Source organism: Acanthopagrus latus, chromosome 19 (genome assembly GCF_904848185.1).
Source record: "Acanthopagrus latus isolate v.2019 chromosome 19, fAcaLat1.1, whole genome shotgun sequence".
Lineage (NCBI taxonomy): Eukaryota > Metazoa > Chordata > Actinopteri > Spariformes > Sparidae > Acanthopagrus > Acanthopagrus latus.
In genome coordinates this window covers 15,100,101-15,125,385 of record NC_051057.1, presented here as the reverse complement: position 1 = coordinate 15,125,385, position 25,285 = coordinate 15,100,101, and the positions used below count along the sequence as shown (strand labels likewise).

The following is a 25,285-nucleotide window of genomic DNA, read 5'->3' as shown; positions in this document are numbered from 1 at the left end:
AAGCTTCCTGATTTGGGTCAAGGAGCATTGAATTTGAATATTTGATGCCGACATTTCAAGACTCGACACTACTCAGTGCTACAGACACATGTTGTAGTGGCAAATAACAGTAGTGGCTGTAAATCATCAACAACCAAAAAACCCCTTCCCACCCCCCTCATTAGTCCCTATGGACTTTAAAGCTCTGTTTTAGCTGTCTGTCTTTTTCCCACGCTCTGTCGCCGTCATCTGTCTCGATAACATTCACAGACACACACAGATACACATGCAGATACACACTGCCAGGGTTGTTTGAGGTCGATATCAGAAGCTTTACGTTGCTCTATAAAGGTGACGCACATATTTCATGAGCCATATAGCTGTCAGTGTGCTGTTTGTCACAGTGATAAAGATCAAGGCGAATGACAAATCTGATCCAGGAGCAGTAATAATATTTGCAGTCTTATCAGATCCGAATTTGACTAAACAATACTTAGGTCTTACAGATAGGTTAAGTAGGAGGTTATTGTTTTGCATGCCGTTCCGGATCATTTATTTTGTGGATCCTCTCTGTTCCCATCTCTCAACCCCAAGCTGATTATTAACCTTAAGGTCAAGTTCATTAATAGCTAACATGGTTAACTAACACTCCACCTCCTAACGATGGTGAATCACCAGATGAATTTGAGTTTTCAGAAACAGCTTCATGAACTCTGTCTGTGCCGCCACAATAATCTCATTGTGCCAAATTTCCCCTCTGGTATTTAAGCAATGCCAGCTTGACACGGATGACATGACTTGGACACTGTGGCTCGGCTCCCCAGATGAAAATTCTCTGAAAACGATCCAAATTCGCAACCCTACAGACGGTGTGTTTTGCTGGGGATAACGCGCGTACGCAGATTAAACAAACGCTCCTCTTCTGGCGAGTGACTCCAAGGTATTCGGCTGATCCAGCAGTCAGCTGAGCGTACACCAGCGAAGCCTTGGGGTGTGTTTCGCCACACCACCCCCTCACTGTTGTGTTCTGCTCTTCAAGTGTCCTGACCTTTTATATCCATCCTGCCACTAGTTAGTCTCGTATTCTCACAGAAACAATGGCTGCTCCTCATTACTCCCAGGCCCCGGGGTTGCAAAGGGTGGAAACGCCGTGACTGTAGCTACAACATATGGCCTCTGAGCTAAGCCTGTGGTCTTTGCTGTTTTTGTTACAAGAGGCGTTTGTTGCCATTTAGCGTGGTTACATCATGCATGCTCTTCCGTACATTAAGCTCCTCGACAACAGAGCCGGCCCCCAAATGTATGGTGTGGCGCAGAGACTTTCAGTGTATTTGGGCGAACATATTTTAAGCCCTATAAATCGTCGAGTCTTGCATTTCATGTGCAGGGCGAGGAGATCAAGGGAGGCCAGATTGCATCAAGCTGCTGTTAAGCGCACGGAATGTGTTTGGGTTGCTCAGCAGACATCAACCAAATCACTGAGAGAGACAGTGAGAGAGAGAGAGAGACCATCTCTGAGAGTCTCAGAGGAACTCAAACCGAAAAACTGTTTAGTTGAAGTTGCTCAAGGCAGTTTACTGTAAACAAGATTCGGGATCCACCGGCTGCTGTTACGTAACGTGTTCAGTATTTGTGTGGTGGATATTCAGTGAGACAGAATTCTGCTGTACGAGTTCATGTACCAACAAAGAGCTGTTCTCGCGGAGGGAATTTTTAGTGTCGTCTTTTCGATCGTCTCAGTCATCCTTAATGTGGAAAAGAAATATACTGAGCAAAGCAGAGAGATCAAAAGATGCACAATAACTTCCATACTTACTATCAATAAGCAGCAATTAAGAGGTTATTGAGAGATAGAGTTAGCTAATAGAGTAGTAGTTGTAGAATGTGGTCTTGTGGATTGAGGCATCATAATGAATAATATATGCTACACATTTGGATGCTTCATCTCTACTGAGAGTTTAGTGTCTTTGAGCGCTTTGTTTTGATTTTACAGCCCACAGCTTTACTGTTTTGGTTCACTCTCCTCACTGTTAGATACTTTATTTCCCTCAGCAGGCAGATTCAGTGAAAAACAAAAAAAACACAAAACATTGTATGATGCCCTAGCACCAAATGGAAGACAGACAAAGTTAGTCGCTTGCTAAGGTTATGAATGTAGTGGTGCCATTGAAAGCTAAAGACACAGATATTTCAGTAAAGACCAGTTATCGAGAAGGGTGGTGAATATTTGGCCCACATTCAACAGGTGGCCAAAAACACCAATTCAAATGAATTATTTGAGGTCATACGCTGAGCTGAGGCTGCACCACCCTCCAAACAATCAGTGCGCTTGAAGGCCGTGGCTGAAGTGTTTTGGTCGGTCGTCTGGTGCCTCGTGAGTGAAGGCCACAGAAGGGAGCCACCACACAGACACAAACTCCTTCCTGTAGATAAGATGTAGAAAGTCCTTCTGACAGTCTGCGTTGTCGTGCCTATCAGGACAAAAAGTCTGCAGCCCCAAGATACCGACCTGCCTGCGGAAGGATTATCAAGTTTCAAGGGGCAAACTGTGACAGCGAGCTTCATAGTTGTGCCCAAATATCACACTCAGAACTATATATGAACCGATATCAGTGTGGAATTTTATACTGTAGCTTTTGTTTTGCGTTAAGATAAAAAATGTTTTTTGTATAGCTCTTCTGATTAATGGCTGCAGAGGACTTTTTTTTTTCTTTCAATTTTCTGTATGTTTTGTACATTGCTTCTCAAATATATATGTCAACTTTCATATGTTTTTTTTATAGCCTAATCTAATGTTGAAAGAGTATTTTATTTTAGGGACAAGCATTGGAGAATCATTGACTTAACAGATGGTGAAACTTTAAAAGTGACTCCAACCCTAGGGGGATGTTACCTGTCAAGCTTAGTTCAGCTTGACATTTAAGTGATCTGCATGTCTCAGCATGGTTTAGACTTGTTCACACTTCTTTCTGACTACATACGAATGTTTTGAGGCCTGACACCTGCAAATCAACCTTTAGAGTCTCTGACCTGGCCCTTCCTCCCTCTGAACAGTCTCCATTGATGACATTGACTCGGTGCGCAATGGCCGCCAGTCCGAGGGGCTCAATAAACACACTGACCCCAGGGTCGAAGAGCAGTGCTTCTCCATCATCTTCAAGGGCCGCAAGAAAAACCTCGACCTGATGGCGCCCAGCAGCAGGGAGGCAAAACAGTGGGTCAACGGCATCCAGAAGATCATCACCAATATGAGCAACCTCAGCCGCCAGCAGAAGAGCGAGCAGTATCCTTGACGTGACAAAGCCAAACAAAAAATGTTTACATCCATGTTTCTCAAAGGTTTTTTTTTTTTTTCCTTTACTGAGAGAAGACACAGCTATGTGCTTTTAGCAATCCGAGATCATTTGTTTTCCTTACATCGAAATGTCAGCTGGATCATCAACTGCATGCGAAAAGCAGACAAGAACGAGGACAACCAGATGACCCTGAAGGAGCTGAAGCACTTCCTGCGACAGATCAACGTAGAAGTGGACGACACCTACGCAGAGGAAATCTTCAAGGTGAGTCCCGCAGATGACCATTTGTGTCCCGCGCATCCACCATCCGTACGTTTTAATCGTCGGCGCATTCACAGCCGTTAAACTGTTTCACGTCTTTCCGTTGCGTAGAAATGCGACAAGTCCAATTCGGGTACCTTGGAGGGCTCGGAGATCAAGCACTTCTACGACCTGCTGACACACCGGGAGGAGATAGGTGTCATTTATGGGAAGTACGCTGAAACCGATGGTCAGATGAGCACGACAGACCTGCTGAACTTCCTGCAGAATGAGCAGAGGGAGCAGGTGTCCATGGACTACGCTGAACACCTGATTGAAAAATACGAGGTGGATGGGACAGGTAGGGTTAGAAACAGACCCATTAGCCTCCTTGTCTTATATACAACACCACACAAAGTACTGAGAGACACACGGTTTGCTGGTAGGTGCTCTTAACAATCATGTGAATGTTCATGTGAATATCACATTCGTGGTGTTGTTCCATCTTCCGTCCACCAGCGAAGCAGAAGAAGCGCATGACCATAGACGGCTTCCTGATGTACCTGCACCAGGAGGAGGGCTCCATTCTCAACCCGGCTCACAAACACGTGTATCAGGACATGCACCAGCCCCTCAACCACTACTACATCTCCTCCTCACACAACACCTACCTGATGGAGGACCAACTCAAGGGACCCAGCAGCACAGAAGCCTACATCAAGTAGCTACTTTGATATTATACTAAGTGTATGCTTTAAGTCATGCTGAATCATGCACACAAGTTGTACATTCCTGTGGAGTGATCCCAGTAGTGATGTAGGTTTCCTTACCTCGCAGAGCCCTGATGAAGAGCTGTCGCTGTGTGGAGCTTGACTGTTGGGACGGGGCTAACGGCGAGCCCGTCATTTACCACGGCTACACGCTCACATCAAAAGTTGTCTTCAGAGACGTCATCAAAGCCATCAAAGACTACGCCTTCAAAGTGTGTCTGCGTTTTAGTTTCACACTTAATTAGAACATTATGCACCTTCGCCTTTGCTGAGCGATTGTTCCCTTTGTTTCTCCAGACGTCAGAGTACCCAGTGATCTTGTCCCTGGAGAACCACTGCAGCGTGGACCAACAGAAGCTCATGGCCCATCACTTGATCTCCATCCTGGGTGACGCTCTGGTCACAAAGCCTCTGGGCGACACGATGCCCACTAACTTCCCGTCACCTGAGGTGTGTGGCCTCAAAGCTCAGCTGAATTATTCATATTACGTAACATTCAGTCTTTAGAGCGAGAAGGAGAAAACTGAAACGTAATGGTGGGCCACGAGCCAAAAGCAAATATACGGAAGCCCGTTTCTGCCAGTTAAAGAAAAGAAATTGATGAAGAATTGATGCTAAATCATGATTATCAATTAACGCTAAATACTTTTTAGTATCTCTTATTAAGACTTAACAATTGATTTTTAATGTCATAATTTTGAGTTTAACTTCTTATATTTTAGACTTTTTATCTTATAAATATGAGTTTGGCTTTTTTATGAGTTTTTATCTCAGTTTTATTATTATTTTGATGATTATTTTACTTTTACAGAATGCTTTTCATCAAGCTTAGGTTTTTATCTTTTTCTGGCTGAGATGGGCTGCTATACAACATACTTAATGTGTTTACAGATGCAAAATGGACATAGGATCCAAAGTTCCCTTAAATCATGAACGAATAATGAATCATTTAGGATCCTTCACATTTAAAGAGTGTCTTAAGTCGTAAGCATTATCACAATTATAATTTTTGTATTCTGTATATTTTTTTTTCATTCAAAACCTGTGGTGGTAGAACTGGCATGCAGAACCTTGTTGTGGCTCCACTGTGGGCAGCCCTGCTGCAGAGCCTTGCTGTACACACCCTCCCAGAATAAATACCAAAGGAAGATCACACCTTAAAATTCCAAGTTTAACCTCTCCGCTAGATCTTTTCACTTTCCTGTTGACTTTAACCTGACAATTAGGTTTGTCTGGGAAAGGAAAGGAAGCTGATGAGATTAAAGTAACACCCTTCTCATTATATGAGCACTAAATAAACCACATAATGAAATTGGAGCCTCTGCTCCTCCTCCTCGTGTTGATAGTGCTGGTACACCAGAGTTTAGCATTTTATTAGCCCGTCTTAGTGAGCGCTTAGAGAGCAGCTGTTTATTAACTAATAAGTCAGACGACGTGTGAGTGTGAGGTCAGGCGGTGTGAGAGAGAGCACCTGAGGTTGTTGGTGGAATTGTATTTGTTTGTGAGCAGAGGTTTTTTACCACATCTTTCCTCGTTTAAAGCTGACAATATATTTGAAAGTGAGGACTCCCACATGAAGTGAAAAAATGTTTGGGTTGTCAGGAAAGACACACAAAGAAAAGTACAAGCATGTCAAATCATCTTTCGGTGACATTACCGAGCCCTCGCGGGCAACCCCGTTCCGATGTGGCACCCATGGGATGAATGCCTGTGGCGCTGTCAGCCTCAAATGAAATTATAATTGTGCATTACACAACACTTTCCTTTCTGTCATTGGCTGCTGAGAGGGCGTGACGAGCAGTCACCAACAAACACATTCTTCCCTGTATTTAGCAATTACAGTTTGTATCTCGAGTTTCATGTTTATAAATCACATAACGGTGCATCATAACACCTTTAATTCATTTAAGAAACTCGTTAGATGATAAACACGTGTTTCTGTGCAGGATCTGAAGGGCAAGTTCCTCATCAAGGGGAAGAGATTGAACAAACTGGAAGCTGCCTTCAACAACAACAACACCGTGGAGGAGGACACGGTGTCCGAGGAAGACGAGGCTGCAGACTGTAAGGAGAACGGCCAAAAAGCCAAATCAAAGGTGTGTCAAGTGCTAAATAATGTATGTGTATGTATTAGAGATGCACAGGCTTGCAATCGCTGCATCTTTGGTATAGTTGTATCCTTCAAATGTCATCTTGACCCATCACCCCGTCTCCTTTCAGAAATCAAAAATCAAACTTGCCAAACTGCTCTCAGACATGGTCGTCTACTGCAAGAGTGTCCATTTCAACGGCTTCGAACACGCCAAGGACAACCAGGCCTTCTACGAGATGTCGTCTTTCAAGGAGAGCAAAGCTTTCAACCTGGCTGACACTTCAGGTAGACCGTCCTACTAACCATTCTGACGGACAATATCATGAGCAGAGCATGAAGAGCGCGTTGACGCGTTGGTGTATTACTGTGTTCTTGTAGGTACCGCTTACATCCATCACAACATGGACAAACTCAGTCGAATCTACCCAGCCGGCTCCAGAACCGACTCCTCCAACTACAACCCAGTGCCCATGTGGAACGTCGGCTGCCAGATAGGTACACACAGGAATCCAGCCACCAGTATATGTGTAGTGTTATGTTATATTTAGACAAATGGTTTCATTCCCTTGTCTTTCTGATTTGCTTTTAGTGGCGTTAAACTTCCAAACTCCCTCAAAGGAGATGCACCTAAACCAGGGTCGGTTTCTGCCAAACGGTGTCAGCGGCTACGTCCTGAAACCGGAGTTTCTGAGAAGCCTGTCCTCTCAGTTCAATCCCAACACACTCACCAAAGGGCCCTGGTTACAGAGGAAAACATTTCACATCATGGTGAGATTAAAATCCCAGAGAGGCCTCACAAACATTTCGAATCGCAAAGGCAATTCTTTGATACAAATGTCACCTACATTCCGTACATTCTGAGGTAATAAATCAAATGAGAACTAATTACCAGAAGCCAGTGTAATCGCTGACACATAAAAAGAAAACTGGTTTGACGCGTCAACATTGGCGTCACTTCTCTGACTTAGAAGCGCCATCTGTATATGGTCAGTGATACAAATATTACAAAAAAGTGAAGACCCACACATTTTTGTTTTAAATACAAACATTATTGATAACTTGTATTTTCATGCTACAATTATGATTTGCTCATTTCTTCACATTATTTCAATTTGTGTGTGTGTGTTTCGTATCCCAATTCAAAAAGGTGATCTCAGCTCAGCAGTTGCCAAAAATCAACAAGGACAAACACAAATCCATCGTCGACCCTCTGGTGAGAGTGGAGCTTTACGGTGTCCCGGCAGACAACGCCAGCAAGGAGACGCACTACATTGAAAACAATGGTGAGCACAACACACAGACACACACACACACACACACACACACACACACACACACTGATTTCTTCCATACATTCATATTTAGTTTTTCTTGCCAAACACTTTGGCAGAAAGATGAATGACATCTATACGGTGCATTAGTGAGTAGTATGAACTGAACAATAACTCCAACCCTGCAGGATTCAACCCAATGTGGAATGAGAGATTCCAATTTAACATCCAAGTCCCCGAGCTGGCCATGGTGCGATTTGTGGTGGAGGACTATGACTCAACATCCCAGAATGATCTCATCGGGCAGTACTGTCTACCGCTCACCAGTATGCAGAACGGTAAGAACAACGAGCTCAAACAACACGAAGCAACGAAACGTCTAAAATTCCAGATGTTAGCAAGAATCTCTGTCCCAGAGTGTCAGGAACAGTAAGCTAAAGGGCAACTCCGCCAATATCACAGATCAAACAGTGTTTACAGGTCTTGGGAGTAGTATAAAGCCTTTTGTGGCCCCAAGAGGAAGTAATCTGACAGACTGTTTCCAGTGAAGTCACTCTGTAGCTAAGTGGGATGCATTGTGGGTAATAGAGGCCAGATTTTGAAACAGTGTTGGACTCATTATGGACAGTTTACAAACAAATGCTCAAAGTCAATCCACACATTCTTTTTTCTTTTAAAAACTGTCGCCTACATCACCCACAATGCACCTTAGCTACTGAGTGACCTCCCTGGAGGTAATTTATCAGATGACATATGGTTTTCTCTGGAGCCACAAAAGGCTTTTGACTATTTGAGACCAGTAAACACACATTAATGTGTAAAATTGGTGGCCTTATCCTTTAAATATCAAGGTGTTTGGTAGATGATGAGACACAGTTGGAAGAGAATAACAAGAACTCTCTGGTTTTAATATCCACTCACAACTTTGGCTCAATACATGATCATATTCTTCAAAAGAAGTCTTATTTCAGGATAAAAATGTGCCCTCTTCATATTCAGGCACCCATCTGAATGTTTGTTGCTGACTACTTTATAAACATCATATGACTTTGGTAGTTGTGTTCCGTCTGTCACCATGTAATATGTTTTATATAAAGTTATGACCCTAATTTGCTGACAAAGCTAAACCTGCTTCCCCTTTTTTTCCAGGATACCGCCACGTCCCACTGCTCACCAAGAGAGGAGACGTCATCTGCTCAGCCGGACTGTTTGTGCATCTCATGCTCATCGACGCCCCGTAGTTTGGAAAACCTTGTCGCCAGCGGCAACATTTTAAAAGCCAAAAACAAACTCTAAAGGATTTTGTCCAGTTTTAAAGCTCAGTAACACAACTCTGATCAAGCATTTTTAATGGAAAAAAAAAACCATTTGTCATCTGCAGTGCTGCTGCCACTGACTCACCGTTGTCTCTGTAACACTTTCCTGTCATTGTCTTTTTTTAAAGCGGTTTGGTGGAAAGCTCCCATGTAGCAACAAAGAGTGAATGAAAAATGTGAATGAAAGAGCAGTGTGGTCATTTAATTGTATGTGCTATAATGGGGAGAAATACTGTACTTGGAAGAGTAAGATGTGATTTCTTACAGAAGTTAACTTCTGAATAGTATTTTTATATATTTGTTTTTCTTTGAGGCTTCATGTTTCCCTTCGGGTTTCTTTCAAATCATGCTCCTACTCATGGAAACCATGTATATATCAAACAACACAAGCACTTACCTGTTTTACTGTCTTATGACTCGTCTGACTACAACAAACCTTGTTTTTTTTTTATTTTTTAACATTTTTCCCAGTTTTTATGATGTTGGTCACTGGAGTCTTTAGCAAAGGCAAACATTTTGCCAAGTGTGTCTGTGTGCATGCATGCAGGTGTTCATCCGTTTTGAATGCAGACTGTCCTACAGATATGATTCCTTCACTGTGTTAATCAAAGACGGCCATTTTCCTCCAACTTTCCTCTCAAGGTGGGAAACTTGAATGCTGGGACGATGTTAAACTGCTGTGTTTAAAGTCTTTTAAACATTGGTAATCTGACAAATAATCGTCATTTTGCTTTGCTGACTGATTGGTAACTGAAAAGATGATTGATAGTGAAAGTCTAGAAGCAGCTTCGGCCATATTTCAAGATTAAACAACATATTCTATTACTCGTTAGCTAATGTTAGCAACTTCCTAGATAATATTAATGTTTGATTTCATCCTGTGTTTCACCTCCAGGTTTAAATAAATGTCTCCCGGATGTGCGCTGACATTTCTCAATTAATTTACACAGTAACTTCACGCCTCCCGATGGCATCTAAACAGTATTGTGTCAAACGGTAACGTTAGCTAGAATGTGGCTGACTGCTAATGCTAGCATGTTGTTTTACCTTGAAATACGGTCCGATGTCCCATTAGATTAAACCATCGGTTGTCTTTCCAGCTGCTAACCAATCATCAAATGGTGAAATGCAAAAAATAAAAGTCATCTAATTACTTACATTTGTATGACTTGAACAGCAGAACACAGCAGTATGACATTTGAGCTTCCCACCCTGAGTGTGATGTCAGAGGAAAATGGCCGCCATGTGACTATATTCTGTTTTTTTTCTGTTTTTAAAGATTTAAAAATGCCTTTTGACTTCCTGTTAAATTAACTGTATGATATAAATCTGCTCTAAAAATACTGAACCATAACTCACTTTAGCAAGTATTTAATTCATTGGATGTACTTTCATGACATACTTACGACTGTCAGTGGCATGGCATGTCATTTGCACTAGCTCGTAAATAAAACCAGCAGAGTCTCTGATTGAAGGTTTTGTCTGTTTATTCAAAGTATAAGTGATTCAGTCGTGGCGAATGACAATAATTTCCTGTGAAAACTTGATCATCAGCATTACACATTGACAAATATAGATAAATATAAGGCATAACCATCGAAAATAATATTAGTGTAAAATGGTTTTGATTTTTTTTCCTTTTTTTTTATCACAATCATGTTAAAAAGCTAAATTTAGTCAACATATTTAATCACTTCAACTTTGTTGATGGTTGAAGATATTCAAGTGAAATGATCATGGCCGTCTTTCTCAAAAACAGCTAAAATGTCGCAGCTGCCCTAACATGTTTTACACATAAGCTCTTCTGCATTACAGCGAGACAGGTCTGACAGCATTTCTGCTTAATCCAACAGTGAATGTTTCTCAGAAAAGTCCGGCCTTTTTCTTCAAGTCAGCCTGCCTCCACTTCGGCAGGCGCAGGAAGTCTGCGCGACTTGAGCCGAGCAGGTTCTCGAAGTCCACATCTGACAAGTGGGCCTGAAATCAGAGCACAGGACACAGTTAGGCTGACCTCTACTGTTCACTTTACGTTATTAGCTCAGGATACACATGATAATTGCAACACGTTGAGCACGTCCCACTGAATCACAGTAATCCTCCAGGCCAAGGAGGGATAATGAGTCAGGCACAGTCAAAAACAAGTACAACAGAGAAGGGAAATGTCTCTTTGCACCAGGTTTTTTTGTGGTGTTGATTATTTTACATCTATCTGTAGTTATTTTTGTCTCACTTTAAAGTATTTTTGTTTGTGTTTTGTGTAGTTGTTTTTTGTCTCTTCGTGGCAGTTTTGTGTCTATTTGTAGTCATTTTGCCTCTTTGTAATTTTTTGTGTCTCTTTGTAGTTGTTTTGTTTCTCCTTGAGATTGTTTTTGGTCTGTCCTTTTGAAGTTGTTTTGTGTCTCTTTGTGGTTGTTTTGCGTTTGTCCTTTTGAAGTTGTTTTGTGTCTCTTTGTGGCTGTTTTGTGTTTGTCCCTTTGAAGTTGTTTTGTCTCTCTTGGCAGTTTTGCATCTCATTTTGTGCCTCTTTCTTTGTTGTTTTGTCTTTTTGTAGTTATTTTTGTGACTGTTTCGGTGACACTCTGCAGGTGAAGTAGAGCTCTCTGGCGCTTCTGTTGGTTGAAAAAAACGCTGCATGCCTTCAAAGCTTCCTGCTGCAGCAAATTCACAATCACAGTCCACTGCACAGATAACACACACAAAAGCACCTCTGATATCAACAGATTTAAATAGCTTCACTAATTGTGTGTTTGGGTGTTTCTGTATTTAATGCATAGTTCCACCGTATGCCTTTCCAACAAGGAAGTCAGTTCACTTATCGATCTGCGCTTGCAGCATTCACACAATTATCAACATCATGCACATAATGACGTCCATGTTTTTGGTGCGGTGCACCAGATCCATAGCACTGCACCCACCTCTCTCTGGCTGGGGTCCACTCCCTGCGGCAGCTCACTAGGAGACTTGTTGATGAGCAGCTCTGGGTCCAGGAACTTCCCAGAGTATCCAGCAGAGGGGGACTTCATGCCACCATCCGTGAATGTTAGATTGAAGCCAGAGGAGGGTGACAGGTTCATGAGCCCAGGGGACTGGGTCCTCAGGGTGGGCGGGCTGGTGGGAGTAGCAGGTCTGGGGGAGAGATCACCGCCATGGGTCCTGTAGATTGGAGGGGAGGTCATGGGGCTTCCTGGAGCCTGGTAACTACCCCCAGGACTCTTATTGAGATTAGAGAAATCCTGATGACATAGCACATGGGTGAGTGGAAACATATCCTTTGTGGATTCTTACATCAAAATTGTAAAACGTATTGGCGACATTTGTGATGTTAGTACATTTAGTTAATTAATGTTGGGATTAGTGTCAGTTAATCACTTACTACAGTGATCTGTGAGAGAGATGTTGCATCACACAGCTTTTTTTTCGTCTCCTCATAGGAGTTGCCTCCCTGTTGAGAAGATCAAGTGAGCGGGGATTGAAAATTAGTGAGCATGCAGGGTCGTCCCCTATCTTCAAACAGTCAGTGACAGTGAAATCATCCACATCGCACAAAATTATTCATGTGATATTCGTGTCTCTGCTGCAGTTATAGAATACCACACTGATTTGTGATGCCTTCATCATGCTGCATTCTTGTGTTAAACACAGTCTAGCGCCTCTCACTGAGATCAGAGGGGCCACCACACACTCACACTCCACTTATGAGGATCCCAGGCATTGAACCAGCCGGTGAAGGTGGGCGGTTCGTGGCCCTCTTTGACAAAGATGATGGGTGTGTCGGGGTCGCGTCTTGCTGGGTGGGTCCTCAGGTACTCCTGCGCACAGTTCCACGCCTCCTTGGTCTCGTACTGGTTGGCTAAGTTTCCAACCCATAAGAAAATCTGACAAGAAAAAAATAAATAAATAAATAAAAATAAACAGCTAGAAGATCGCCGGTTCGCGTCCCGGTTGGGACGCCTGGGATCTTTCTGTCTGGAGTTTGTATGTTCTCCCTGTGCAGCGTGGGTTTTCACCGGGTACTCCGGCTTCCTCCCACAGTCCAAAAACATACTGAGGTTAATTGATCATTCTAAATTGTCCGTAGGTGTGAATGAGAGTGTGCCTGGTTGTTCGTCTCTATGTGTGGCCCTGCGATGGACTGGCGACCTGTCCAGGGTGTCCCCTGCCTTCGCCCTAAGTCAGCTGGGATAGGCTCCAGCCCCCCCGCGACCCTGCAGAGGATTAAGCGGCGTACATAGAATATGTACAGATGATGGATGGATGGATGGATGGCATCTCCCCACGCATCAACCCAACACTGGGCTGACTGATGACCTCTCACCTCCTCCCAGGTGTCCAGCAGCATGACATCCTCCTCGTCCAGGTCGTCCTGGGTGAAGTCGTCCACCTCGGTCATCCTGAACCGGCCCGTCTGATTGGAGCATTCAAACAGCCGGGGACTGTGAAGAGGCTCCTCCCTCTGCATTCTGTAAACGACACAGAGCTCGCTGACATTAAAACTGTGTAATCGGTGTGTTTGTGTGAGTGTGTGTGTGTGTGTGTGTGTGTGTGTGTTGGGGGGTTGGGGACTCACAGACTATATTTCATTGGCTCCAGACGACATTGGGCATATTCCACTGACCTCAATATAAAAATAAATCCTCGCAGATTTAAATGTAAGCTTATTCATGTTGCAAAATATGATTAAAGAGCTTTTTGGACAACTTTTGGAGAAAATTCTGTGTTTATAGGCTATTTTAATTGTTTTTTTTTCTTTTTTTGAGCTATAATAGTCAGTAAGAACAAATAGTGATGCAAACAACAAGATCTGGGTTGAATATGAGTTGAAAAAGCCTGATTCAAAGGCATGGTGTTGCTGCTTTCTGTGTTTACCTCTTGTCGCTGGCATAGGGACCCTTTCCTCCCAGAGCTACCCAGAATTCAGCTGGCTCCTGGCCCTCCATCACCACCTGCTTGTCCTGCTTGGACAGCACATCAGACATGGCTCTCCCCACCACCCTCTCATCCCCGCTGCAGCCCTGGAGACGGATCGAGGAGGAGGGACGACATCAAACAAACGTGGATTTGTGTGAGAACGACGCACGTTTTTTTTTTTAAAAAAAAGTTTTTCCTCAAAAGGGAGATCACGTCGGGCGTGTGCAGCGTACCTTTCCATACCACAGGTAGCTGACGTGGTCCGTCTTCAGCAGGAAAACATCGTTGGTGTTCAGAGACGAGGCCCTCGCCTGCACCTCGGTGGCCTTAGTGCTCAGCTCATCGTTTCCTCTCACCTGGAAGAGCCTGGCTCCCTTGTCTGGGTTCACCACACCAGCTCGGCCCGTACCACCCTAAGGACACACGCAAGCACAAACACAAACATAACACGCATGCAGAGATGTGCCTTTTTCTTATTGTACTGCAGGAGTAAGTGCTCCAGCCTCCTGACACAGATAAACACACAAAGAAGCCACAGATCTGTTTTGAATTTTGACGATTGTAATTCAGCAGGAGGAAGACCTTGGTGTTAAAAGTCGCACCTCGAAAATGATGAGTCTGCCTTTGAAAATTGCCAGGAAGTGGCGAGGCTCCTTTCCCATGACCACCCTGACCTGGACCGGGGCTCCGTTGTACTTGTTATCAACGTTGACGGCCTGGTAGGCGCAAGCTGTGATCTCATCCGTCGTGGCGTGACGGCCCTGGTGTGGGACGAACATAAAGTCGAGGTGATACGGAGCTGTGACTGTTCTTTTTTTAATCCGTCAGAACAAAAGAGAGTTAAGAAACCAGAAAGATATGACACTGACCTGCCACATGTAGAGGATGTACTGCTGCTGGCCCGCTCTTTGATATGAGTACAGCACCAAATAACAGTCTCCTCCATAAAACTGCCCATATGTACGTCGGTTTACTTCGGCCAGCTCCAAGTTCTCAATACGCCACACCTGAAGAAAACATGACACCTCTCAGCATGATACAGACATTACAAGATGAAGCCTGTCTGCTCTTTGTGTGTATTTTGGCACAAGACAGTTAGTTCTTCTGCATTTTCCTCCCCCTCACCGTCACATCTCCCGAGCCGTCATCCACCATGCGGTGCTGCGCTGCCAGCTCGGGGCGTGCGTGGAGCTGCATCACATCAAACTTTGCTTGGTCTACCTTTGCTGCATGGACAAAGTTTTCAGCATTAGAAATAATGAAATATAACTGGACTGCAATGAGGTCTCGGTGCTCTTGAGATGGTGTTTCAACATTTGTTAGCCCACAACTGCTTGATTATTTTTAACACCAAGCCGGGGCAGCAAAACTGATGGCTGCCAAGTGAGAGACCACTGTTCAACGGGCGTTTTTATATTTGTAAGCATGGAATCAACATTTTTGATGGGAAGTCGGGGAATTATCCTGCCGTGTTCATGTCGACAAAACCATGTTGCCAAAGTGTGATCTTTTCCAGACTGTAACTTTGTGGTTTTTAGGCCTAAACCCAACCAGACCATTAGCAAAGTTCATCTATGGTTGGCAGAAACTGACCTTGCCGTCATTTAATGGTTGGCGAGTTTGGATAAAACCTACTGAAACTAAATAAAAATGATCTGAAATCACTTCTTTCATTGTGAAAAGAAGAAAAAGCATTTGAGTTAAACCATTTTATGGTCTTATCATAACTTTTTTCCAGTATTTATTCATGATTATTAGATTATTTATTTGTCTAATCTAATCTCGTACCCTTAGGTCTCCATATATCATGCTAATATCCATAAATTAATGTCAGAAGGTCATCGGTGTGTTGGATCATTTTCTTTTACAGCTTTCTGACTCAGATGTGAATAAATTGCAGGTCAGGTAGAGGTTACCTATCTTCCCGACGTTGTAGGTGGTGCCGAGACCCTGGGTTTGCCCTTTATCTCTCCAGGACTTGAACAAGTGCTTGAACATCGCCGACTCCCCCCCCTCGCACATCACCTTCACGCTGGTGCTGGACGGGTAGTTCTTGGCTTTGATAAAGCCCTGGTAGGAAAGATGCCTTTGATATATTATGACTATTCAACTTGGTGACCCCGGCCATAGAGAGCCATAACGTTGAATAATTAGAGAGCATAAAGGAGATTTATTCCGTGAACTCACCACCGCCCTGTTGAGAGCTTCTCGCCGCTCCTCCTTGGAGGCCTGTTTGCCTTTCCACACCATCACACTGGAGCCTCTCTGGTCCGCGATGTAACAGTCCTGAGAGTGAGAGAAAGAGATTTTAGATGAACAATGGGACCTCATCTTCTAAGGATGACAAGAGTATCTGAGAATTATGTTTGAAGGTTATAAGACAGTTACAGAGGAGCGCAGCAGGTCTTGCGTTAGAGGCTCTGTGGCCACTTCTTGAACCACCAGGTTTCCGCTGTGTTCAAACACACTGAGGGGAAACAATGGTGGATTTTATCAAGTCAGTCAAAACAGTCCAATATAGTTCAGCAGTGATGATGCGGGTGATGACAAAGTCCTTACTGGTAGAGCCTGACGTTGTTGTTCTGCACCTGCTCTGATCTGTCATCAGGAGTGGCCTCCCTCACAGGCCCGTTTCTCTGGCCGAGGACGGCCGTCATGATCTTCATCAGCTCCGGCGAGTCCCTCTCGTCTCCTCCCTCCACGACACCAATCTGAGCTCGACCTCCTCTCTCCCTGTCCCGGATGTCCTGCGCCAGCAAGACTGCCTGCAAACGCGGGAGGAGAGGAGCCGGAGGTTTAGTGTAATGTTTTCTACCGTGAAGGAACCACAGAATGTGGTACCAAATGATTAGTGTTTCGTTTTCTTGCATTTGAAAACGGACACTAAATGTTGCCACAGAATATTTGATTGAAGTTGTTAAAAACATCCACAATGTACAAACAAAACAAAACAAAACAAAAAAAACAGATTTATTCATATTCCATCAGTGAGGGATTATCAGTAACAGGGGTTCCACAGCTCTTTCCGTTGGATGGCTGAAACTGAAAACTTACTACTGAAAAAAACCACCTAACGTTAAGTATATCCTACATATTTACCATGCATAAAACAGCAAAAACATTTTTGTTTTTAGATATGTTAATATTTACATTATTTACATTCAGTTTTTACTAATTACAAAACTTATTTCTTTGTAGCTGTTAAGCCTCACCACTGAGACTACTGCTGACAATAATGTGATTAATATCTCCAAGCTACATTATCATTCAGTTAAATTCAGTACAATGTTATTTAGACTTGAGAGGGAAAATACAGCATATTTCTCTTTCTGCTTTTTAAAGACTGTAATGTGAATGTGATAGCAGCCAGCAACAATGTTCTGCTTTTGTTTTGTTTCCCCTGATTTCATTCAAAAGGAATTGTTATTTGAATTAGTTGGCTGGTTGGTTGGAAATATCTTCAAATGAAAATACCAAATAAATAAATAAATAAATAAATAAATAAATAAATAAAAAAAATCTTTTATGTTCATGCAAAGTCTCCAGGCCCCCTGGTGGAAATGTAATTGTCATTTTTGAATTGTGTCTTTTCCTGTAAAATAAAAGTAAGGTCATCTCTCAAGTGCTTGCACTGTTTTTAAGGTACCTCCACTTTTCTTTTTCATGGTACTTCACTATATTCCAGTGAAAAATCCCTGGATACATTTGTGACTTAAAGTATTTTTTATCATTGGTGACACTTTTTTCCCTTTGCCTGTTTATAATGAAATATGTGTACGCTGCTTTACAACCAGTCAGAGGGGAGGATTACCTTGAGCTTCTCTCTCCTGTTGCTCTGGGGGCCGTTCCACTGCACTATGGCTTTCCCGATATCCAGCAGGAATATGTCTCCGTTGTTGAAGCTGTTCCATGACACCTCCACCTGCACGTACCAGACGGTTTGTCTTTATTCAAATGCACAGCACGGGCTGTCGTTAAAAAAAAATAAACGTTATGGGAAAGAAATAGTTTTTAACATAGGGAAATATTACTTCATCACCACACAGTCATAGCACTGCTCGGGGCAATTCACACCCACTTTGACAGCTATGACAACAAGCACGGAGTAATTTGTCTAAGAGGTAGTGCCAGCGCCCCTTGTAGAGTGGCTGTGTGAAGCCTGTGATAGCTCCGGTGGGAGGCACTGGGCAGCCGACATTAATCCCCGACACAGAACCTTTAATATTCCACTCTGCATACCTCCGTCGCTGTGACGTTTTTCCTCCCCTTGACGTGCAGCAGTCGCAGGATGTTGTAGACATTGGTATCCACGTGGTGAAAACCCGAGGCCACCCCGCCCTTCTTGTAGCTGAGGAGAGAGCGGCGGTACATAACCAAAGGTCAAGTGTGATAAAACAGCCCAGTGGAGGCAGGACGAATGCAGGGAGCCGACGGGAGTGTTTATAGTTTTGCTTCATTTGCCTCAATGTTACATAAAACACAATGAAAAGTCAGAGGTCGAACAACTGGGCGAGAGAAAACTGTGTTTTTCTTCGCTGAGCCTCAACAAAACAAGTGTAGTTTGTGTCATAATGATTTCACGCAGAGGGATTACTGTTGTAAGCCATGTCTCAGGAAGATTACAGCACAAGTGTGTGTGTGTGTGTGTGTGTGTGTGTGTGTGAGTGTGTGACTCTTTATTCAGTCACCACCCCCCCCTTCTAGTTCACACAGCGGGCCCTTTCTTTGACTCACATGAGGCCGTTTTTGAAGTAGCTCCTGAAGCGCGGAGACTCATAACCCTGCACCTCCCTGTACTGCACCGGACTCCCGCCCAGGTACTCGTCCAGCTGGGTGACGTAGATGGCAGCCGTGCCTTGTTCGTCCTGGGAGGAGGTGTTCCCTATCCAGTAGTGGATGTCGACGGATTGGCGCGAGCCCCTGTTCTCAACGATCTGGCAAAAGAAATTGAAAAACACACAGACTGAAGACTCACATTTGCACAGATACCATCGACGCGTGCGTATATCGTATCGTTAATGTGGAGGTGTCAGTGTAGAACTCACATAAAGAACAATGTAACAGTCTCCCTCGAAGAAGTTACCAAAACCCCTGGGTGAGACAGGCGCCATCTTCATGTTCTGAATGTGGAAACAACAAGGTCAGTAAGAAAGAAAAAAAAAAGGCAGAGATTTCAGTTTGTCTCACATCAAGTCTGTTCAAGTCTTGACTTACGTTGATGGTCCATATCTGCAGGCCGGGCTTTCGACTGACGCTTCTGAAGGCGTCGAGACTTTCATCAGTCATCATCTTGCTGAACTGAAGCAAACACACACATACACACACATACACACACACACACACACACACACACACACACACACAGGTAAGTTGTCCCTGATTTTAAACACACAGTATGTAATTTTCCGCCTCTAGGCCACTGTAAATAAAAAAAAAAGATGACAGTCATCAACTCGCCTCCTCACTCTCTGACTGGCTTCAGGAAGTTTTAGCAACAGGCAGCCGAATGAAACACACTGTTCGTTACCTTGAATCAAGTGAGGATTTCTAAGGTTTGAGCGATGTTGTAGACATTTGTGATATGTAGTAAGCATGCAACTCAATACAATAGATAAAAAACGCCTTCTTGCAGATACAATATTCATATCTTTAACTTGGAGCACTGGCTATCTAATACCAATGAAAACATACACATATGCACAAGTGTCTGATGCGTGCAATCGAACACATTTTAGGTCAGTGAATAAGCAGAAGTTAGCGAGAACACGGAAGATTAAAAATGAATTTAAGATGCAGAAGTACACTAATATATTCAAACTCACAGGATTTGTGGTCAGAAGTGAAGTGTAGTTGAATACATTTACTCAAGTGCTGTAATAAAAGTGCAGTTTAAATGTACTTGTGCGTACATTACTGGAGTTTTCCCATTTTGAGCCACTTTATAATTCTACTCCTCGTCTTTTCATGGGTTAATATTGTCCTTTTACTGCACTTTAAAGCTGCTGTAAGTGATATATTTTTATGAAAATAAATGTTAAAAAGCTCTTTATTCCAACAGTAATCAATGTTATGGAGTCCGTCTCTTCGTGAAAGAGGAGAGAGATGTTCTGGTGTCCCCGTCCACTCTATCCAGTCAGGACAGAGAACTTCTGAAAGAGGTGTCCTTCAAAGTACAAAACTTTAGTTTTGATATGTCCACTAAATTTCTCTACTTTGCTTTAGTATGATTTTGATGCAGGGCTGTGAACACAACAAAAAAGCATTGAAACTTTAGGGGTTGAAACAGCTTAATAGACGATGTCTTGTTTGCGCTATTAGTATTCATTTGCCAATATTCATAAACTTTTATCTCTGTGTTTGGTCTCCACCAGCTCTGTGGCTATCTAGCTGCAGAATGCTCCACTATAACTTTGTCCCACAGCTTTGCCTGTTGTTTGGTGGTGCTGGGAAACAAATTGCCATGAGAACAGCAAGAGTGAACCAAAACAATAAAGTCTGGAACGAGTAAAACCAAAAAATGAGCTGGAAGTCATTGAATCTTTCAGTAGAGCAGAGAGGAACTGCAGAGTTGAGGACGTCTCCCACTACTGCTCATAGCCTAGCGATATAAAGTATATGTTAGAATTTTTAAATCGTACATCAGAAAACACATCCTCATTTGTAACGCCTCCAAAGTACTTCAACAGAGAAACACTGCATTCTTGAAGCCTCCTCCTCATCGTCATCCCTGTCTTTTTCACTTGAAACAGATGTCTCGAACACGATAAGTGAGGCATTTCAAAAGATTGGATCTCTGACAGCGAAACACCTCTAATCCCCCCTAATGAGTGTCAGCTTGGCGCCATAGCAACATACAAGTTCTGCAATCAGTGGTGCTTAAACTGCCTCTTGAGTCAGATATCAGGAACAACAGCACTGATAAGTGAACACAGTGTGGAACCAGCTGAGCCAAGAATATAGGCTTACGGTGACGCGCTGTATAGAAACAGGCTTGGTGGGATGTCACGCTGCCGGCAACATATCATGAATGCAAATGCAGCATCCATGCTTGCAAGAGATGACTGTCAAATAGCTGGAGTAACTGTGGTTTGCAGTTATTCTCCAGAGAAATAAGTCAGCTATAATTTATGGCTCATGCGCTGCACTTTGCCTCAGAGTCCAATCTTTACTCCGTGAATAATATATTGCTGGTCAGTGATTGATGGAGTGGGCGGTGGAAGGTGAGGTCAGGTCACCTTTACTCTACCAGGATCTTAACCACACCTTTTTATTAATATTAACAGAGCTCTGGTATTCAGGGGATCAGATAAAAAGGTGACACATGCAGAACAAACAGGGCTCGGGTTCAAGTAACATGATAGGCCTTGAGGCTGAAGTTGCAAAATTAATTTGGCCTCATTGTTTGGATGTGAGGAGGAGTGAGAGACAAAGACTTAGTCATATTGAGATAATTTCACAATATACTAAATATAGTACATGAACAAGGTGCAGCTCTATCTGTAGCTTTACAGGGAGATTTAGTGACTATAAATGAAAAGCAGCCGCTTTGGTCAAAAATATCCACTAGAATGGCACTAAGGAGAGTGTATTTGATTCAAGTAAATCACAATATCTAGGATCTGCAACAAACTGTATTCACTGATAGATACCATCCACTTAAATAGGCCTGTCTTTTGTCATTGAGATCCATGCCAAGGATTCACACCAGAAGTTAACAGGGTCTTTTCTGGACTGAGACCCACCCTCCATCCAAGTTACCAGGAAATCCCTTTGGCAGTTTTTGGGCAGTCGTGGTCGCAAACCAACAAATTAACCAGCAACCAACAAATGGGTGAAAGAAACAGAGACAAAGGGTGAAAGTGCAACCTCCTTAGTGGACTTAATTATGGGATAATTTAAACATATTTGCCAAGTAGAGAAAGGTAGTAAACACAGCTTACGCATTCAGTTTACATAAGTATCAGTTTGCTAACATTAGCCACCATAAGGTAATGGTCCTACAGACAAGGTGTGGCTTTGCAGCTTAATTCCTGACTGCATATGGTTTCTTTACACAAACGTCCGAAGCTGGACAGCTTCATTGTTGCCAAACTGTTGGAAGCCCAGGCTAGCTCAACTCTGCAGTGCTTTCTTTCACATTGTAGCTTCAAATCACTGGCTGGCACTGAAAATGGACTTGTAGTTTGTAGCCTGGAGGGTTTTGTTGCTTATGGATTTTAATTTGTAAAAGGAAAGTTATATGGTCAGTCACCACTTTATCATTGCTTTCAAATGCTACAACCTAAGATAAGATAACACAATCCTTTATTGATTCCAATAGGGTTCATTTGTTTGTTACAGCAAGTCCAAGGACGGACTATAGAACAGGGAATCCTCAAGCAACATTGTGTAACTTTATTATCTTTAAATAACAGCTTCTAAATCATGCTAATGGTACAGTGACCTTTAATAGGACATATAGGATTATTGCTGAAATTCATCCTGCTACACACTGTTATAATGTATTACTTATAGATGTGTATAACATTGGCTGTGCTGTTTGTTTTAGTGCTGTTTATTCCCCCTGTATGTGTTTTAATTGTGACTTACCAAAGCTAGCTCAGGTAGCATTCATCTTTAATACTATACATGGACCCACTGAAATTAATAAGAATAAATATAACATATTGGATGCACCATAATGCATGACTACCTGCTCATTACAATGACTAAAATTATATATGTTGCGGTTTAAAATGTCTTTTTCATTGGTATGTGACAGACTCGAGTACTCTGCACGGTTACAGCATATATGAATATCCATATGAACCTATGACTCTTAATTTTGAATCAATTTGCTGTGAAAAGTGCTTGAAAATCATTGAATTGGATCATTTCAAACTTTGCTTATATCAAAACACAATTAGTGAAGTTTTGGGAGAGGTTTTCTACACCGGAGGCTGTCAGTGGCATTATCTCAACCCTTATGACCCCACCACTTCTCAGCACAGAGCGACGCCCTTTGTATTTGACAATTTGTATTGTTATCTGGTCAAAGGACAGGCCACACCCGTGTTTAATCCACATATCCATCTATGGTTAAAATGAGCGTGAAAATGTTTCCCTCCACTGTGCAGGATAGACTTTGCGTGAAAAACTAGGCTGCTGATCAAAACATAATCAGGGAATACCTGCTATAAATTTAAAGAGCGGTGTCACATTCTCAACTGATGTATTTGTGGTAATAAAACCACAAAACCAAAGGAGTTTATTTTGTAAATCGATGTCCTGCGTGAACTTTGAAAGATCTGGGCGAAGAGGAGAATGCTCTCCTCTCTCCTCCACTTAACTTGAATTGATTAATTGCATTTAACTGATTATTAAGTAACCAGTTACAGAAGGATTCATACTTCAGCTCCCTGTCGTGAGTGAGAAACAGCGAACGCACTTTGCAACCCGATCCTGATGGAAATGAATGAAAAACTCAAACAAACAATATTTGAAAAGATGAATTGAAAGTGAGCAGCGTTGCCTCCATTAGTGTGACATGAAAGGCTGGCTCTACTTCAATTAACCTGCGCTGTCTATTGACTCAGCACACGCAATGAGCTTTGTTAATGCATCCTAATGGGGTCATCTCTTTAACATCATATGATAAAGGCTCAAAAACACCACATGAAGTCAGTTTTGAGACTCATTTTCGGCATATGTAATGAAAAAAGATGCTGTTTTTAGGGAACCGCTGTGATTTAGAAAGAAGAACAGGACAGAGGGATGTTCAGAGGGCAGAAAATATGGATAAACTGGAATACTTTGCATAAAGTTTGTAAAACTGATCTCACCTTATCTTGTGTCTCGCGGAGTGAGGGCCACGGTGTCTCCTGCAAGATGCGGAGGCAGATTAGTGATGTGATGTCTTTAAGCGATGAAAAAGATCGCTTGCTTTTCCTCCCGTGTGCAAGCTGGAGTGTGTGTGGCAGCGGCGAGGGCGGGCTGTATTTGTCTCCACGCCCTGGCACGAGCACACCTGCAATTTCCTGTCTTGATATTTACAGTACAACAACCTTAAAGGGCCACTCCGTAGCTTTGGAGAACTCAGAATTTTAACATTAACAATGTTCAGAAACAGCTCAGGAATGATAGTTCTTTTCCCATGACTGAATAAACAAGCTGCTCTCAGAGAAAATAAGGTCCCAAGAACACTATTTGAAGCTAGGGAGGTGGCAGGGTCCGCCACATATAAACAGTATGAAATTGTGTTGTCCTTTAGGGTTTGTTTATTCAGTTTTATTAAGTTAATTAAGATCTCTCTGATCAACATTTCTTCCCCAAAACTACACAGCGCTCCTTTAAATAGGCCTCTTCTTGCATTGTTTCCAGATCCCCCTCACCACAAAGTGTTTTCATGAGGAGATTCTGGCTTGAATGAATGGGGCACCGGGAAAAATAAGTCAAGACCCTTGAGCAAATCATCTACGATATTACCTGGATCGAGATTGGACTCGAGCCTCCTCACTCGAGCTCCTCATTGTGCTTTAAGTAGCCGAGCCGGAGTCGGTGTTTATGTTCGCCCCGAGCCTCACAGCAGCACAGCGGGCATTACAGGGGCCACTTGACACCAATTATTCATTTCACAACTGTTACAACTAGCAGATGGGGGAACTGGACTCAAGGAGCTCCGAGTGGTTGTTGGAAAGGAATCAGAAGGCTCTTCTGTGGCTAAGTCTCTCGCTCCGTGCCTACTCACACAGCAGACACTTGAGGAGGAACGCCTGACATTACTGGAGGTTTACAGCTCTGGAGCTTTGATCTCCCAGCAGAGAAGGCACTGGCAGCTTGTGTTTACATTTGTTTGCTAAATGTGGGGATGTATTCACGCGCTGCATCCAAAGAGGTTTTGAAGCAAAAGAAGAAAAGGACGAGGGCTTTTTGTTGATCCTTAGTCAAACACTGACTTGTATGTCAAGATACACGGGGAATTAATTGTGGCTGAGGATAACCTTGAGATGAAAAAAAAAACTTCTCTCCTGTCATGCCAATCTTTCCCAAACTGTGTGAAAAAAATCTGCAAACTTCTTCTTCTGTTGCACTTAGCAGTCGATGCATGAGTCATGGATGAGGCTCCCCGCTGATGTTATCTGCTCAGGGATACATTTATTACACTTGTCTTTGTCTTATATAGTTCACACAATCCCTGCCAGGGAATCTGGGAAGCAGATAGTTACGTAACTAACCTGGTTTTCCCTCAATGAGTCAACGCACTTGTAGTAAAGTTTCTCTTACCTTTGACCACAGCTTTCCATTTTTAGAATCCATCACGAAAGTATGATCATGTCAACAGTGTGCTGAACTGCAGTCCTCACATATCTGAGGGAGAAGTGGAAAATAAAGAGGGGGAAAATAAACCTCCACAAGAGTCCTCAGGCTTGAACAA

The 25,285-nt window shown here is 42.9% G+C and overlaps 2 protein-coding genes across 5 annotated transcripts in view; one reads left to right on the top strand and one right to left on the bottom strand.

The window, feature by feature from the left end:
- Nucleotides 1-10,438, top strand: part of plcd1a (phospholipase C, delta 1a) — a 16,679-nt gene extending 6,241 nt beyond the window's left edge. For both annotated transcript variants that reach the window (XM_037078825.1, XM_037078824.1), the window contains exons 3-15: nt 3,034-3,262; nt 3,410-3,539; nt 3,648-3,876; nt 4,035-4,236; nt 4,353-4,497; nt 4,583-4,735; nt 6,232-6,381; nt 6,506-6,662; nt 6,756-6,872; nt 6,967-7,145; nt 7,525-7,660; nt 7,837-7,986; nt 8,798-10,438. In XM_037078825.1, coding sequence (XP_036934720.1) covers nt 3,034-3,262; nt 3,410-3,539; nt 3,648-3,876; nt 4,035-4,236; nt 4,353-4,497; nt 4,583-4,735; nt 6,232-6,381; nt 6,506-6,662; nt 6,756-6,872; nt 6,967-7,145; nt 7,525-7,660; nt 7,837-7,986; nt 8,798-8,889 — 2,069 coding nt within the window. In that variant the 3' untranslated portion in view covers nt 8,890-10,438. The remainder of the gene's footprint in view (nt 1-3,033; nt 3,263-3,409; nt 3,540-3,647; nt 3,877-4,034; nt 4,237-4,352; nt 4,498-4,582; nt 4,736-6,231; nt 6,382-6,505; nt 6,663-6,755; nt 6,873-6,966; nt 7,146-7,524; nt 7,661-7,836; nt 7,987-8,797) is intronic.
- Nucleotides 10,434-25,285, bottom strand: vill (villin-like). 3 transcript variants are annotated; one of them, XM_037078822.1, is made up of 21 exons: nt 25,135-25,285; nt 23,694-23,732; nt 19,087-19,170; nt 18,918-18,992; nt 18,607-18,806; nt 18,112-18,220; nt 17,684-17,794; nt 16,432-16,637; nt 16,261-16,339; nt 16,060-16,158; nt 15,789-15,942; nt 14,998-15,098; nt 14,742-14,879; nt 14,475-14,633; nt 14,106-14,285; nt 13,831-13,976; nt 13,280-13,424; nt 12,651-12,839; nt 12,338-12,406; nt 11,880-12,197; nt 10,434-10,941 (listed from the first exon to the last, which is right to left on the bottom strand). In XM_037078822.1, the coding sequence occupies exons 1-21, from the start codon at nt 25,165-25,167 to the stop codon at nt 10,828-10,830; spliced, it is 2,748 nt and encodes a 915-aa protein (XP_036934717.1). In that variant the 5' UTR covers nt 25,168-25,285; the 3' UTR covers nt 10,434-10,827. The 3 variants fall into 3 exon arrangements, with proteins under 3 accessions (XP_036934717.1, XP_036934718.1, XP_036934716.1); XM_037078823.1 differs by having other exon boundaries at nt 19,087-19,165; XM_037078821.1 differs by lacking the exon at nt 25,135-25,285 and adding an exon at nt 24,337-24,395 and having other exon boundaries at nt 23,694-23,892.